General features: G+C 34.8%; 1 protein-coding gene and 1 long non-coding RNA gene across 2 annotated transcripts in view; one reads left to right on the top strand and one right to left on the bottom strand.

Annotated features, from left to right (window-relative positions):
- Positions 1-2,890: 2,890 nt before the first annotated feature.
- LOC128027184 (collagen alpha-1(XI) chain-like) overlaps positions 2,891-16,064 on the bottom strand; it is a 96,475-nt gene continuing 83,301 nt past the window's right edge. Inside the window, exons 55-67 of the mRNA XM_052614517.1 lie at positions 14,997-15,050; positions 14,249-14,356; positions 13,977-14,030; positions 13,763-13,816; positions 8,107-8,214; positions 7,911-7,964; positions 7,638-7,673; positions 7,491-7,544; positions 7,101-7,350; positions 6,790-6,902; positions 6,610-6,678; positions 6,006-6,239; positions 2,891-4,554 (exon numbers count right to left, since the gene is read on the bottom strand). Of these exons, the coding sequence (XP_052470477.1) occupies positions 4,408-4,554; positions 6,006-6,239; positions 6,610-6,678; positions 6,790-6,902; positions 7,101-7,350; positions 7,491-7,544; positions 7,638-7,673; positions 7,911-7,964; positions 8,107-8,214; positions 13,763-13,816; positions 13,977-14,030; positions 14,249-14,356; positions 14,997-15,050 (1,335 nt within the window). The 3' untranslated portion in view covers positions 2,891-4,407. The remainder of the gene's footprint in view (positions 4,555-6,005; positions 6,240-6,609; positions 6,679-6,789; positions 6,903-7,100; positions 7,351-7,490; positions 7,545-7,637; positions 7,674-7,910; positions 7,965-8,106; positions 8,215-13,762; positions 13,817-13,976; positions 14,031-14,248; positions 14,357-14,996; positions 15,051-16,064) is intronic.
- LOC128027188 (uncharacterized) lies at positions 11,401-12,122 on the top strand. Its single transcript, XR_008186649.1, has 3 exons — positions 11,401-11,652; positions 11,755-11,946; positions 12,072-12,122. It is a non-coding gene; the product is annotated as an uncharacterized LOC128027188 (long non-coding RNA).

Raw genomic sequence — 16,064 nt, 5'->3', positions numbered from 1 at the left:
GATGATTAAACAAGAGCAGTGACTCACAGTAGACAAATAAACACTTTTGTCATGTGTTCTTGCTCATCATTTCCTCTTTTCTCCTCCTTCAAATCTGTCATTCTCCCTTTTTCTTGCTCTGTTTGACTATATTGTTGAGGTATATATTCATATTTTCTTTTTTGGTTGTCTGTGGCTACTTGGTTACTTGACCCAAAGGGTCTTCTTTTCAAAGACACCAAACTGTAACTATATAACCAAAGAGAGAGAGAGAGAGTAGATATATATCATTTTCATTACGAAATTGTGATGTAGGCAGTAAGGTTCTACTGAGTTACTCAGTACTAATACTAAGACTTCTGAAAGTTGAATCTAGGACAATGACAGTCCCTTTTGTGAAGTGATAAAGTACCTTTGAAGTTAGGAAGGAATGAATAATGCAATAAAGGTATTTCAAGACAATCATTCACAAGTAGCTGGCAGGACCTTTTGACGTGACGTCTTTCTGCATTAAGCTTCAGCATTCTGAGTGCTAGGTCTGCACAGCTTTCACTGATGCTCCTAGAGTGTTCAAACAGCTCAAAAGGATCATAGCAGCTTTTGTTTCAACATGCCACAACTGACTACCGATCAGTCATTTTGAACAAGAGTTACACTATTTTGTGGTAGCAAAAGGAAATACAAATAGCTTGTATATACTAAGTATTAATTATGGCACCCATGCAGATTCATGCAAGTCATGCAAGCAAATCTAAACTAACTTTTTGTCAGTTTTACAATAGAGAATACTGTTTTTGGACATTTGGCATTTAGTGTAGTTTGTTGTATCCACCATCTATTATAAAAAACAAATAATAAAATTAAACCTGTGTGCATCTGTTTTGCACACTTTTTCATTTTTTTTTTTTTTTTTTTACATTTTCATCTTATAAGTGGTCCATCTCCTTCCCATCATAATATCTTTCATTATGTATTGGATCACAGTTGACCAGAAATAAATGTAATACATTATATTATTGCATTTTGATAAATTCCAAGCCACAGTACTCTATTTCTGAGAACAGTAATAAAACATATTGATGAACATTCTTTAAGACAATTCTGCAGTCTTAACATGGCACATGAATTTACATGACAGATAAATACATAATTTACATAGAACTGATCTGATTTCAGTCAATTTTAGGCTCAGTTCATCACATTTGACATCTTCCATAATGCATGTGTCCTGTAGAACATTGTAATACTCCACTGCAATGTTGTTCATTTTAATGCAAGTCACTAATTGAGCATCTGTTAGCATACTCCTTAATCACTTTTGGCAGACATACACATTTAAAATATACAGTCTCACCCTTTCACTCTTCTTTGCTCCTTTACTTATTTCACAAGAGTTTGGTTTGTAGTTAGTTCACTTTTAAATCTGGTCATTATTAATATGCTGGGTTACACATGTATAGCACTGAGGAATCCTATCAATTTTGCACATCACTATTTTATTTATTTATTTGGATGGATGACCTCAAGCGGTTCAAATTCAATTACACCATAACACATCCTTTAAAACGCAGAAAAGCAAAAGAGAAAACCTGATGCAACGCCAGGTCCTTGAATGTATCTCTGTAATTAAATTACCGTTATTCCTGCGAGAAGTACAGTTTAAATTCAGAGCAGCTGTGACTGATGCGACTTATACTTAGGTGCGACTTATAGTCCGAAAAATACCGTAAGTATTTGTATGTGAATATTACTGGGGAGAATCTCCAGAAAATCATTATATTTCATTGTGTTACGTCATGTCATGTATTATTTGCGTTTAAATGCCTGAAAACCATTATTTAAAAATTCCCTGATATTTCCAGGTTTGCCACATTAATATTCTAAAATTGTGTGAGTGTCGGAAATTTTTTTATTTTTTTTTATTTTTTTGATGTTCAAAATTATCTGTGGGTCAATTCCCTCAACAAGTGTAAACACTGTGGATATGTGTGGCGTTATCGTAACTTTGCTCTGTTTGTTCAAGAAACACAAAACACCAACATGGGATCAATCAATTACGTGACTTGGGGGCGGGACTATCGGTTTGTCTGACCAAAGGGAGACAAGGTTTTTACAATTCTGTTTAGTAATGCTAGTGGTACAGAAACTACGTTTATGTTTTCACATTATCATTTTGTCTGTAAAAATAGGGAGCCAGGGAGAATAATAAAAGAAGAACTCTTTACTAATATATTGTACTTTCTGAGTCACACACCAAAACAGACTCGTTTCTTCACTCACAGCCCTTGAAATATAGTTTTCATTAAAAATATACTACTTAAACTTTTTGGATTTCTGTAGCCCTTTGTTAATAGTGACCTCTTTCTAAAAAAAGAACAACAAAAAACCCTCTCTTCTGAATCAAATGGTTTCCTTACCCGTTTATGACAAGTAAAACAATACTTGGTGCACTAATTATTTTTTATCTCAAAAAGTACTTTCCTACTCAAGAAAAAAAACAAAAAACAACAACAACAACAAAAAAACAACAACAACAACATTGCATGCTTTAGTTCAGGGTCACTAAATGCATGGGTATTAACATCCAAGGCACTTCAAATGCAGGTGCTCATAGCTGTGTGTTGCTCATCAGGTGAATCACCATAGCGAGTTTCTGCTCCAGCAGCTGAATGATCACTTCTGCATGAGCTGTTCACCTATAGCACCATGGCAACATCAGCTATTAAAGAAACTATAATCTCTATTCTAGATTTCAGCATCATTCTGTGAGCTAAAACCTAAAAGATTTCGTAGAACAGATCAACAAGACATAGTTCAAAAAACAAACATGCTTCACATGCAATGACATTACGGCTTAAATGGTTTGACTGAATGAGTGGTTTGGAACGGAAATGATAAATCTGAAAAGGAGTAGATTATCTACTTGAAATGTAATCAATCATTTATTCCACGTTTTACATAAATTATAAGTATGTTTTCAGTCTATTGTCATATATTTGAAGGATTTTCAGGGACACAGACAGAACCGTAAAAACAATGGAAGCATAAGAAAAATAAAGCAATCGAAACAAAGCCTAAGCGTTACAGAACCACACAACCTGAACACATCGTAGCACAAACATTTTAAATATGAAGAGAAATTAGGAATGCAGCAAATTTTGCACATACATCACAAGAAAAATAAAATATGATTCATAAAAAGAGGAAACAATTATCAATTTTAATACAATACTGTCAGATGAAAAGCACCTCAAAACAGTTCTTTCGGTTTTAGATCTAAAAAGGGTTAATTGTAGAAATTTCAAAATAACCCAACAAAAGCTTAACAAATAGTCTTTTTTATTATAAATCTCCCTGCCTGAAATATATCAACTTGATTTACAAACCAAGGCTCTGCATGTAAAAGGCTGGACATCTTTGAATTGGAAACGGCTTTTAGGAGATTGAGGTATAGTGTCAAGAAATGCAAGCTGACAGCAAGTTACTTTTCATCAAGTTTCTTTAGCATTGTAGAGTCACTGATTACCAGAGCATCATTGCTACCTCTTGAAAACAAAAGAAAACTAGTGGAAGGCCATTAATCCTTTATGTCAGACATGCCCACATATTACCGGACAATAAAGGATACTTCAAGTGCTTAAATATTTACAGAATGGATACTGTATAATTACAAATATGAAAGATTTGGAATGCTTGGTTTATTTAATAGTTGGCAGAGACTGGCAGATTGATTGTGTGATGAAATTTGTTGCATGAAATTTGGTCCCAGAAAAAAAAAAAAATCTAGAGAAAAGACACTTGGTAGTTATCAAATAAATGTTGATGCATATGCAAGACTTCAAGGCAATCGTGAAAGAACAGTATTGTACAAAATAATAATTACAGTTCTACCAAAAAAATGAAAATAAATTTCAAAAGCACATGAATTGTTTGGGTGTTCACGACAAGAGCACACCACTGTGGCTGTCTTGCTCGGAGCAACAGCAGGAGGAGGATCTGTAAAGGATAAAGGAAAAAACGAGCAGGAACGGGAATTGGAATTTATTGGTTTGGTGCTGGGATTAAGGTTAAAATGGGACAAAAAAAATAACAATCCTTAAAATGTCAAGTGACAGAAAATACGGGTTTGGAAATGGGAAAAGAATCCTACAGGCTTTAGAGTGGTGAGATGTTAAAGGAATGGGTCCTCCTTCCTCTCCTAAAAGTGCGCCAATGCCAACCAGGTAGTTCATGTCCTCTCTGTTTTTATTCCAATTGCAGGTTTCAGTCTTGTGACTGGATCCCATCAGGGCCATGAATATTCCATTTCCGATTACACAGTGCGGGTGCTGCTGGTGTGTGTGTTTGTGGCGCGAGGAGGAGGTGGGCAGGGGGTCTCTTGGCTGGCCACACTCCTTGACCCTTGCCTTAAAGGTAGAGGGGTGTCCTTCAACCGAGAAAGCAGACAGGGCCTACCTCAAAGCCAAACCTTTGACTGGATTCCCCAAAGTCATTCAACATGACATCGATGATGGGCACCTGGTCGATGCGAGGAGTATTAATTTCCATCACAGACTTCGAATATCCCTGCTTCAGCTGAAAGAGGAAGATAATAATTGTGTCATAAACATTTTAAGCAGTATTATGCAACTGTTAGTTCTGTTAGATTGGACAAGCGGCAAGAGTCCAACAACATTGAAGTTTCACAGTTTGTACAACTTGTTGCGGTTAAAGGGGACGTCTTATGCCATTTCATGCATTTCTGTGACAAATGTTTTAAATACAATTTAAGTCAATGAGGTTTTTGTTCCTGTTTTATGTCAGTGTCACAGCTTGCTAAAAGGAGTGTTCGACTTGAAGCAGCGTTGCACAGATTGATCTGTGTCTGACATCAAAGTATCACGAGAGCGTTTCGAAAGCACACAGAGCCGTCTGCTCTCTCACGCTACTTTGATGTCATACACTGATCGATCAAACACACCTAATAGATAACAGATTCACGTCTTTGTGACTTTTTACCTCCACAAGCTCGACTGTTTTCAGAGAGAAGTGGTACAGCTGTATCTGTCTTTTATAAATCGGATAAAACTAAGAAGACTCTTCAGAGATATGAAGGACACAATACTATTCAAGATTAACATGAGACTGTCCGAAAAGTTATATCCCCTTTAATGACAACTATTAAAAATAAGTTAAACTAATTGAAATAAAGCTGAAATAAAGAATAATAATAATAATAATAATAATAATATATATATATATATATACACAATTATACATACACTAATATTTATATATTTATATATAGATATATAGATATATATATATATATATATATATATATATATACACACACACACACACACACACACACACACATATACATATATATATATATATATATATATATATATATATATATATATATATATATATATATATATATATATATATATATATATATATATATATACACATACATACACTAATATTATATGAATAACTTAAAACTTGGCAACTAACTCAAAGTTACTAAAATTATTAAAACTAAAAATTAAATAAAAATAAATAGAACTAAAAAAATTGAAGTTTACATCCAAGATTATTCAAATTAGAACAAATAAATATAAAAATAAAAGGTCAAATATTAATAAGTACTATAACAGTACATAAATAATGCTAAAATAAAACTGGTTCACTTATCAGAATATGAGAAAAGAAGTGGAGAGAATATTCAGTATAAACAGTATTCTTGTTGTGATATATTGCTTTTAATTAACATTCGGTATAGAATAATTATAAAATATATCAGTACATATTGGATATTATTTTTTTCATATACAGTATATACAGTATATATTGGTATTTCCTCTATTTTTACATTTTACACCTTTGTTGTTATCTAACGTTCACTTTAATCAGGTTAATCTTCAAATTCTTTCTAGTTAATCTTTAAAAAAACAATCTTTAAAAACAACTGCTAATAGTAATATCGGGTCATTTCTAATATACAGTATAATCAGCAAACTGATCAACAGCACTCTTACCGAGCAGCCATCTGAAAGAGCCTTGATGAAGGGGCTGTTGTCGTACGACATTTCCTCATCATTAGAGCCCAGGAAGCGCAGCGCCTTGTCATAGTTGTCAGCCTTGGCATCATACCAAGCCACAGACTGATGGCACATGTATGTGAAGTTCTGCCGGGCAGAAGAGCTGAGCAACTTGAGGAATGTCATCTGGACTGAGTTTATCGAGCTCTCCTCAACATCCACATAAGACAACTGAGACACAAGAAATAGATGGCTGAAAAAACTGTCAAGAACTTTGAAAAGTTTTGTAGCGATGGGAATCATTAGCAGCTTAATGATTCTGCTTCCTTGATCTAGTTCTTTTAGTACTTTTGAGAAATTACCACATCAGCAAAGGAATAAGTCGCTAACCAGGTGTGTTATAAAAATAGAATCGAGCTTAGTATTTCTTTTACTAAGCATAGTATTTTTTTTTTCAACATTCTGAATAAGAACCTTTTTTTTTTCTACAAGCCCTAAACTACTGTCACTCTTCAAACAAGAGAGACATTCATGACCAGATTTCTGAGCTATTATTCAAAGTTTATGAAATTTATAATCCAAGAGAAAAATGGACACTTACAATTTTTCCACGCTTAAATTCACTGAACCAAGATCCCGGGGACTCCTTTGGCCAGTTTGATATTCTAACCTGGAACAAATGGAAACTGTGATCAAATAATTCACTAAGATAATACAGTTCTTTGTTTTTGATTTATATTACTACCAATCATGAGATTTAGCAGAGATGAGCTCCTCTCACCCCTGAGGATTTCTTATCGGGGTAAATGCAAGTTTCTCCACCTGCAGTGAAGTTACAGTACGCTCTGAAGGCATCTCCCATGCATCCCATATTTGGATCGATCCAGTATTGTCCTACAGTCAAAAAAAAAACCATGTTAAAATTCTTTTTTTTTTGCCCCAGGCAATTACTTCTCTCTATATCTTTTTTTCATATTGATGTTTTATCTTTGATTATTAAGCCTTGTTTACTTCAGACAGACTTAACTGCCTCTAGCATTTTTTTTTTTTTTATTAAACATACGCAAAAGTAACTTCATAACTTTCTCTCACCATCAGGGAAGTCTGGTTGGCTGAGCTGAAGGTCTTTGCAGGTTCTGGCTGGGTTATCCTGGGTTCCCAGTGGGAACTTCATGCGTTCAATGTCCTGTTTGAGGGTGTTGAGGGATCCAAACACATCCTCCATTCCCTCCATACCATAATCCATCATTCCTGCTGCTTCGTCATCCTGCATGTCAGGTGACCTCCTCGATTTTTTACTTGTCTGGATTGGGAGGGACTGAATGATGTCACCAGCAGGGCCCTAGTGATAGACAACCATAGATTAAATCACTGGCAATTCTGTAGAGTCAATCCCATTGGAGACATAAGCATGTCAGTTTGATTTTCAGCACAGCTCTCAATACAATCATTCATTTTCATGCAATATAATATTCTTCTTACAGGAGGACCTGGTGGTCCAATCAGTCCAGGGTCTCCCTTCTGGCCAGCTGAACCCTGGGAAAACAGAAAACATGCTTAATTTACACAGTAATAATTAAAGACGAACCACCTCAATAACCATGTGTAATGGAGATGTTCGGCACTTACAGTTGAACCTTTGGATCCCTTCTGTCCTTGTGTGCCCTGAAGATAGAGAGAACAAGGAAGTCTATTAAGCAAATGTTAGGGTGGTCAAATGTACAAAAGGAAACCAAGTGGAGTAAATGGCAAGAGTGGACGAGCATTTTCAGGTGTGCCGAAAGAGAATAGCACCTGGATAGCTTGATGATAACATGCAATAGAATAGATTCTATATTACTAATAGCAGTGGAGCATATAAATTAATTTCAGAATAAAAAAGAAAAAAAAAAAAAAACTTACAGGGATACCAGGAGGACCTGGGGGGCCGAAGGGACCAGGAGAACCAACGGGACCCTGCAGTCAATAAAACAATTAATTTTGTTTTCAAGTCAAAATAAAAACATATTCTTAAATAACAGCATCTGTGAGGAGCGGACAAAAGCACACCCAGATCCTGAACTAACTCAGATGTATGTAAAGAGCACACGTCACTCACAGCATCACCCTTCCCTCCACCAAGTCCCTGAGGTCCTTGCAGTCCTCGGTCACCCTTCTCTCCTGACTCACCAGGAGGACCAATGAGACCAATCAGACCTGGATGACCCTGGATGAGTAAAGGGAAGCTTCAATATTAAATCACAGGTTTTAAATGGATGGTTCACCCAAAAAAGTTTGTGTTTTACTGAAGAAACAAAGTCACCTACATCTTGTTTGCCCTTGGGATAAGCAGATAAACAACAAATGTTCATCTTTTTTTGATGAACTATCCCTTTAATAGCAGAGTACTTAAGTAAAACATCTATATGCCTATATTTCCCAAATGCAAACATAGTCAAAATTTTCTGTTAAACTGAGTTTAAGTTGTATTTAACCCAGAATCTTGGTTTACTTGAAACCTATCTGACTGTGGCATGCATTATTCAGTAAAAATGAATATATATATATATATATATATATATATATATATATATATATATATATATATATATATATATATATATATATGAATATATAAAATAAATAAATAATAATTATAATAATAACTTAGAGTAACACTTTATAATAACTGCACACTATTAATCATTAATTAAACATTAGTAAACAGATAATTCATAATTTATAAAGCATTAATAGACAGTAATAAGCAGTTTATAAATACAGATATAAATGCTTTATTCTTGATTTAAAAGCATATCTATAATGTGTTTAATAATTGTATTTTCATACTTTATTCATGATCAATTTATCATTTCTCAATTAAGTATAGCATTATTTACAAACCAGTTATTTAGGAGTTGCCAGTGATTCATAAGATCACAAGAAATGTAGTAAATTCAGGTAGTTATAAAGAATTTAGTAGTGGTCAGTTTACTATTTACGTGAGCTCATCTAAAGTGAGGACTAGTTATGCCTTGTAAAGCATTTATAAAGGATATTTAAAGGCTCAGTTATCTTCTAAACAAAAAACGGAAACAAACACAACACAGTGATACAGAACATAGAAATATTAAAAGCCTTTAAATCTCATTTGTAAATGCTTTACAAGGCATAAATAGTCCTCACTTTAGATGAGCTCACAAAAATAGTTAACTAACAACTATAGTTTATAACTACCTGAATTAACCCTGAATTACAGTAGAAATACATGTTAATAAACCATTTATTAACACTATAAATTACTATTACTATATGTCTGAATAAAAAGATGTATGAATGCACATTTAAATAGTTTATTAATCATTTACTTACAATTTCTAAGTGATCTTATGAACCACTGACAACTAGGGATGGCTGACGCGAAACTAACGTTTCGACACAGTGTCGAGATCCCGAAGCGTAGATGTTTCGAAACAATGCTCCGAACTGTGATTCAAAACACCCATGTCACGTGACTATGGCTAAACGAAGCTTCTGCGCGTTTCATAAGTGTCTCGACCGACAGGTGGCACGCTTGCCGAGTCTGCGTTTGATTGACAGGGGCGGGAACAAACCACACAATCGCACATCTGTCTCAACTGCCACAAAGTTTAAAAGAGGAGTTAATGCACCTTCACCTCGTGGGTTTTTGTGAGAGGAGAAAGATTTTGAGATAGCGTTTACGATTTATTGACATTTATAGTGCGATTTAGTTAGTTATATTTAGGTTACATTTAAGTTAAATATATTTACTGATAAACTAAAGACAGTGACAGATAGTTAGGATAGATATAGTGACACATTTATATAGGCTAAGTTAGATATTGACAGATAGCACAGTAGTTAGAGATATAGAATTTAGATAGATTCATATATATATAGATAGATAGATTCATAGATATATAAATTTATATATAGATTCATATATTAATATATATATATATAGAGAGAGAGAGAGAGAGATTCATATATATATATATACTTTCATAAATATATAGATTCATAGATAGATAGATATATATAGACATTAATAGAATAGATAGAAATGGAGGCTCCACAGAAGAGATGCCGTAAATCTGTGGTGTGGGAGCATTTCCATTTGGAAACCCCAAATAAAGTGAGATGTATGTATTGTGATAGGCAGCTAGCCTACTTCAACAATACATCATCCATGATGCGCCATTTGAGGAGCACTCATCCTGCCATTTTGCAGTGTGCAGAGGATGGTAACATTCCCCCTGTACCTAGGCCTGCTACTGACACTGCTGGGCCATCTAAACAAGGTATACATTGTTTGATATAATATGTACTTCATGTAACACTGTTTAGAAAGTCCATAGTTTTAAATAGACTTAGGCTTGTGTCCACCAGCCTTACAACGTAACGTCAATCTTTTCCAAAACTCCCAATCATGTTGAAAACAGCTTCACTCTGAATATGTAAATGTAACATCTCACAAACTTAGTCACTGTATTACATAGATATTTTTATAGGCTTGAAGACAACATTTTGGTTTTCCTAATTGTTGTAATTTTATATTGTATTTGATCTGTCTTTGCACACTGAGCATAAACTTTTCCAAACTTGAAAAAGCTTTTATTTTTTTTGAAATTTAGTTTTGTGAAAGTACTTTTAATCTTTTATCTTTATTTTCTTTTAAAAGGCAGACAGAGGGAATTGGATGAGGCTCTTGTAGACATGGTGGTAAAGGATTTGCAGCCCTTCACTATCGTGGAGGATGAGGGTTTCATGGCTTTTGTGAACAAACTTGATCCAAGCTATGTCCTCCCATCCCGGAAGGCACTTAAAACGATGGTAACCGAAAGGTACAACATTTCTAAGGAGAAGACAATGGAGGACCTAAAAAAGGCAGATTTTGTTAGCCTTACAGCTGACATGTGGTCCTCCATTAATATGGACGGATACCTTGGTGTTACTTGCCACTACATAACACCAGAGGCAAAGCTGGCAACTGTTGTACTGGGTGTAAGGAGGTTTTACCAAACACACACAGCCCAGCATCTCATGGAGGCTAAAGCTTTGCTAATGGCCGAGTGGGGAATAACCACCAAAGTTCAGTGTATGGTGACTGATAATGCATCCAACATGATCTTAAGTGCCCAGCTACTGAACCTTCGGCATGTCCCATGTTTTGCCCACAATTTAAATTTAATTGTAAAAAAGGCCCTAGATCAAACCCCACTCATCAATGAAATACGACAGAAAGCCAGAAAGATAGTGGGGTTATTTAGATCCAGCTGCAAAGCAAAGGACAAGCTTGTGGAGATGCAGGGCTTGATGGGCAGACCAGCTCTGAAACTGATGCAGGAGGTGGACACAAGATGGAACAGCACTTACGACATGTTGCAGCGCTTGTATAAGCAACGAGAGCCAGTGGGTGCAGCGCTATCAAATTTAAACAGTGATACTGCTCCGCTGACAAGTTTTGAGTATAACATTATACAAGAATCATTGTCACTACTGCAGCCTTTCAAACTCGCAACGACAGAGTTGTCAGAGGAACAGAGAGTGTCTGCTTCAAAGCTCATACCACTTTACAGGATGTTGCAGCACAAGCTATCGCAGAAAAAAGGCCAATCAGCACAGGAATCAACTGCACAATTAGGTAGGCCACAATGACCATACTACTGTATGTAATGTATTGGCCACAACTGTCATATTATTTTTTATCAATATAACCAATATGGTTTGCTTGTGTTTTGAACAGGCACACACCTGCAAGAAGGTCTGCACTCAAGATGTGGTGGGTACGAGTCATTCAGAGCCTTGGCTCTGGCTACACTGCTGGACCCAAGGTTCAAAAATGTGGGTTTTGGAAATCCTGCCAAAGCCCAGGAGGCTGAAAAGCAGATCACACTGGAGTGTGCTTCGCTGATGCGTTCAAACACAGCAACTCCTGGTAAGCAGTTTCACTCTTCATCTGACATTATGGAGTTATGTCATCTGAATAATTATGTGACTTATACTTCATATATGCTGTCAGTTTAGACTTAGTAACTAATTGTTGTTTTTACTTTCATTCAGAGCCACAGTCAACATCAGGCCCATCATCATCATCATCAACAACAACATCAACAACAGAAACCCAGGACAGTTTATGGGAACTTTTTGATAGTCGTATCCATGAAACCCAGGCGATACACAGTGCCACAGCAGATGCCACAGTAGAAGTTAAAAAGTACCTAAAAGATGCATTTTTGCCAAGAACCCATGATCCACTAAGTTACTGGAAAGAGAGAGCTGTGATTTTTCCTCATTTGTATGTCCTTGCTAAAAAATATCTATGCATGCCAGCAACAAGTGTCCCTTGTGAGAGGATTTTTTCTAAGGCTGGAGAAATTATCAGTAAAAAAAGAAGTAGGCTAAGCCCTTCCACAGCAGAGCAATTAATATTTTTGAATAAAAATCTTTAAAAAAAAAAAAAAATTAGACCATTGTGGATTTATTTGTTTTATTCATTTTTCATGACCAAAATAACCTAGTTATTATTATGATATAGGATTATATAGGATATTATTATAGGATTTTAAAATATCACCACATTAACGAAAACAAAATATTTTTATTTATTTTTAAATGGCTTGTTGTCAAAGTTGTTTCAGATAACATGGGCAATTGGCCACTAGGTGTCACCGTGGAGACGGGTGTCGGTAAAGTTTCGAAGCCTCGAAACAAATACGGCACTTTGCTTCAACTGTTTCAGTGTTTCATGAAGCCTCGCTCTGCCCACCACTACTGACAACTCCTTAATAACTGGTGTGTAAATAATGTTATACTTAATTTAGAAATGATAAATTGATCATTAATAAAGTATGAAAAAACAATTATTAAATACATTATAACATTATACATTATTTTAAATCAGGTATAAAGCATTTATATCTGTATTTATAAACTGCTTATAAATGTCTATTAATGCTTTATAAATGATGAATTAACTGTTTCCTAATGCTTAACTAATGATTAATAGCATGCAGTTATTACTAAAGTGTTACCTAACTTAGTTTAAAGGCTGAAATGGCAAACAATGTCTTTTAGCATGTACAAAATACAACATACTGTTCTGGATCTTTTGCTACCACAGTCCACAGCATGAAAAATTTAAACCTTACTTAAGGCATAGAATCTGAGAGGTGCTTAAGCGCTTTAGTTTCTATTCAACACCTGATATTTATAGCCACAGCTACTGTACTTGCCTCTCCAGAATATTAATACTTTACATCTCAGCATACCTTTAGATTTACATATGTATACTGCATTGATTATGTACTACAGGCAGAGTAACAGTTTGATCATTGTCTGAAACTTTTAACTGAGCTCAGAGTTATGTTAAATATTCATAGACACGTTTAGGAAAGGAAACATTTCTAAAGTGTGAAACCTCCTAGGAGATGTTAATTGCAGTATATAAGTATATATTTAATGTATTTAAAGCTTATAAAAGCAGTGTTTATTTGAACACTCATATTGCTCAAACATATTGTGCAATATTATATATATATATATATATATATATATATATATATATATATATATATATATATATATATATATATATATATATATACATATATATACACACACACACATACATACATAAACAAATATATCACATAACGTTTTCTTACAAAAATTATCTACTTACATTTTCCATTTGCAGGATTCTTATTTTTGCATTTCAGAAAAGTACTAGTTAAATACTAGTTACAACATACCTTCTCGCCCTTGGTACCAGGGTCACCTTTCAAGCCAGGAAGACCAGAAGGACCCTAGAATTTGTCAACACACATAAATGTCACAATTAAGTATTTAGGCAAAAAAAAAAAAAAAAAAAAAGCAGAAAAGAAAAAAGAAAACAAAAACAAACAACCAATAGTGAAATTCATTACTACATGAACAACATAATGGTGCCTGATTGTATCTTCTTACCAATGGTCCAGGAGGACCATCTTGGCCAGCAGCTCCAGGAAGTCCCTGCTCACCCTGAGAGAGCAGACAGAAAGCTGCAGCCCATTAAAACATACTATAATATGCAAACATTAATGCAGGGCATAATGTACTCAAATCTACCGACTAGACAAGAAGAGTGCCTCAACTTGAAAAGCTTAATTATTCAAATTAAGAGATTCTTCTGTACCATTCTGCTTACTTAATATAATTTCACACTTATTTTATCTGTATCAGAGTTTTCAAGTGCATACCACAGGCCCAGGGATGCCACGTAAGCCCTCAGCTCCAGACTTTCCAGGAGGGCCCTGGGGGCCCACAGGCCCAGTTTTGCCCACTGGTCCTTCAGCACCAGCCTCACCCTGTTTGACGAAAATACAATTAAAGGATAATATACAGGTTAATACTTGGGGGGAAGGAGTGTCATACATAAAAAAAAATAATAAAAAAAATAAAAAAAAACAGACAGCAAAAATGGGACCCCGAAATAGCTACTTACTAAACTGAAAAATAAATGGACAAAAAAAAAAAAAATCATAATTTTATAATGTACAAAAATATTTGTAAAGGACATTCTATATAGCTAATGTTTTTAACCATTTATGTTTTTATCATTTAACTGATCTTTTCAGTGCAAGTGTCCTAAACATGGTAAACATAGATATTGTGACAAAGCGAATGATGACAGTGGATCAACAAATCAACTGAACAAATGCTTTTATGGGGCAAAATATAGATTTCCTGAAAGCTCCTGTGACTGAACCTGTAGTACAAGCTTAACTTGTTGTGCCATCCAATTAGGCTTTCTTGTACTCAGATCTTTCAATTAGAATTTTAATAGTCACGACCGCTAAGTGTCGTGAGAGATTGGATTCAACAGACCAAAGCATGGACAGATAACAAATCAAGGTTTCAGGAGGACAAAATGATTTATGCTGCATTACAAATGGCAAACTTGTTGTTTGGTTGCTCAGGTGCAAGTTTAAAGAATAACAATCTTACCTTTGCACCCTTTTCTCCTTGTCTGCCTTCTGTACCAGCTGGGCCAGCAGGACCCTTGAAGAAAGACAAAAAAAAGAAAAAAAAAAACTTCTAACAGCAGATATTTATAAAGAGCTTTTAACAATAAAAAAGCTACTGCATCCAAATGTGACAAGGCAATAAGTTAGCATATTTTCTTTTTTCATCAACATGACTGCATTTTTGTTCACCGATATCTCACAGAAACCAAAACATACTCCGGAAACCACATACACACTTGTATACCTCTTAGGTCCATTATGATGGTTTTTGCTATTGTTAATGCGCTAACATTTGCTAATGGAGTAACACCATTCAAGATATTCCAAAACAAGTCTTATTTTCATACACAGTATCCATTCTGAAGTAAATGTATGAAGTTTTACGGATGTTTAGATATTTTAATGGAAAAGACAAAATTAAATAAAGCAATTACTTTTGGAGTGAAGGTATTAACAATAGCAATGGCTAATATCTTGGGCAAGCATTCAGATATTTAGCATTCCTGTCCACACATTTGTGAACTTTATTAATATGATTATTCAGACAAATGATGGTATTGTATTCTCAGTGTGGGAATAAGCACATTAAATATGTTATTTCAGAAGTCCATGGTCAATATGTGTGTGCACATTTAGATTCAAGACACACAGAAGGCAGCCGAATGAATCAGCTTCATGCACCGACCCACTTAAAATTGTAAGCAAGGCGAGCAGGAAATGGAAAGCCCTGAAATGCATTTTTATTGCTATTAACGGCTCTGCTGATACGAGGAAATTCAATTTTTCAGACTAAAAGCCTGTTCATGTATTGAAAAAAGTCTCAATTTCTTTCCTGACATATATACGGCCATAAAACTCACTTTAGAAAAACAACTGAAATGAAATTCTCTCTGAACTTATGAGTCAGCTACTGAAAATTACAAGTTTACTCTGGGAAACACGTCAGATCCTAGAAGTGTTAGAGCTAAAAGTGTAATCAATTCTAAGACAGGTCTTGAGGATTACACCAGAGCTGACAATTACAACTTCTTTTACTTTCGGTTATCAA

This window comes from Carassius gibelio, chromosome A2 (assembly GCF_023724105.1).
Source record: "Carassius gibelio isolate Cgi1373 ecotype wild population from Czech Republic chromosome A2, carGib1.2-hapl.c, whole genome shotgun sequence".
NCBI classification, from domain to species: Eukaryota; Metazoa; Chordata; class Actinopteri; order Cypriniformes; family Cyprinidae; genus Carassius; species Carassius gibelio.
This window is presented reverse-complemented; position numbering and strand designations above follow the sequence as displayed.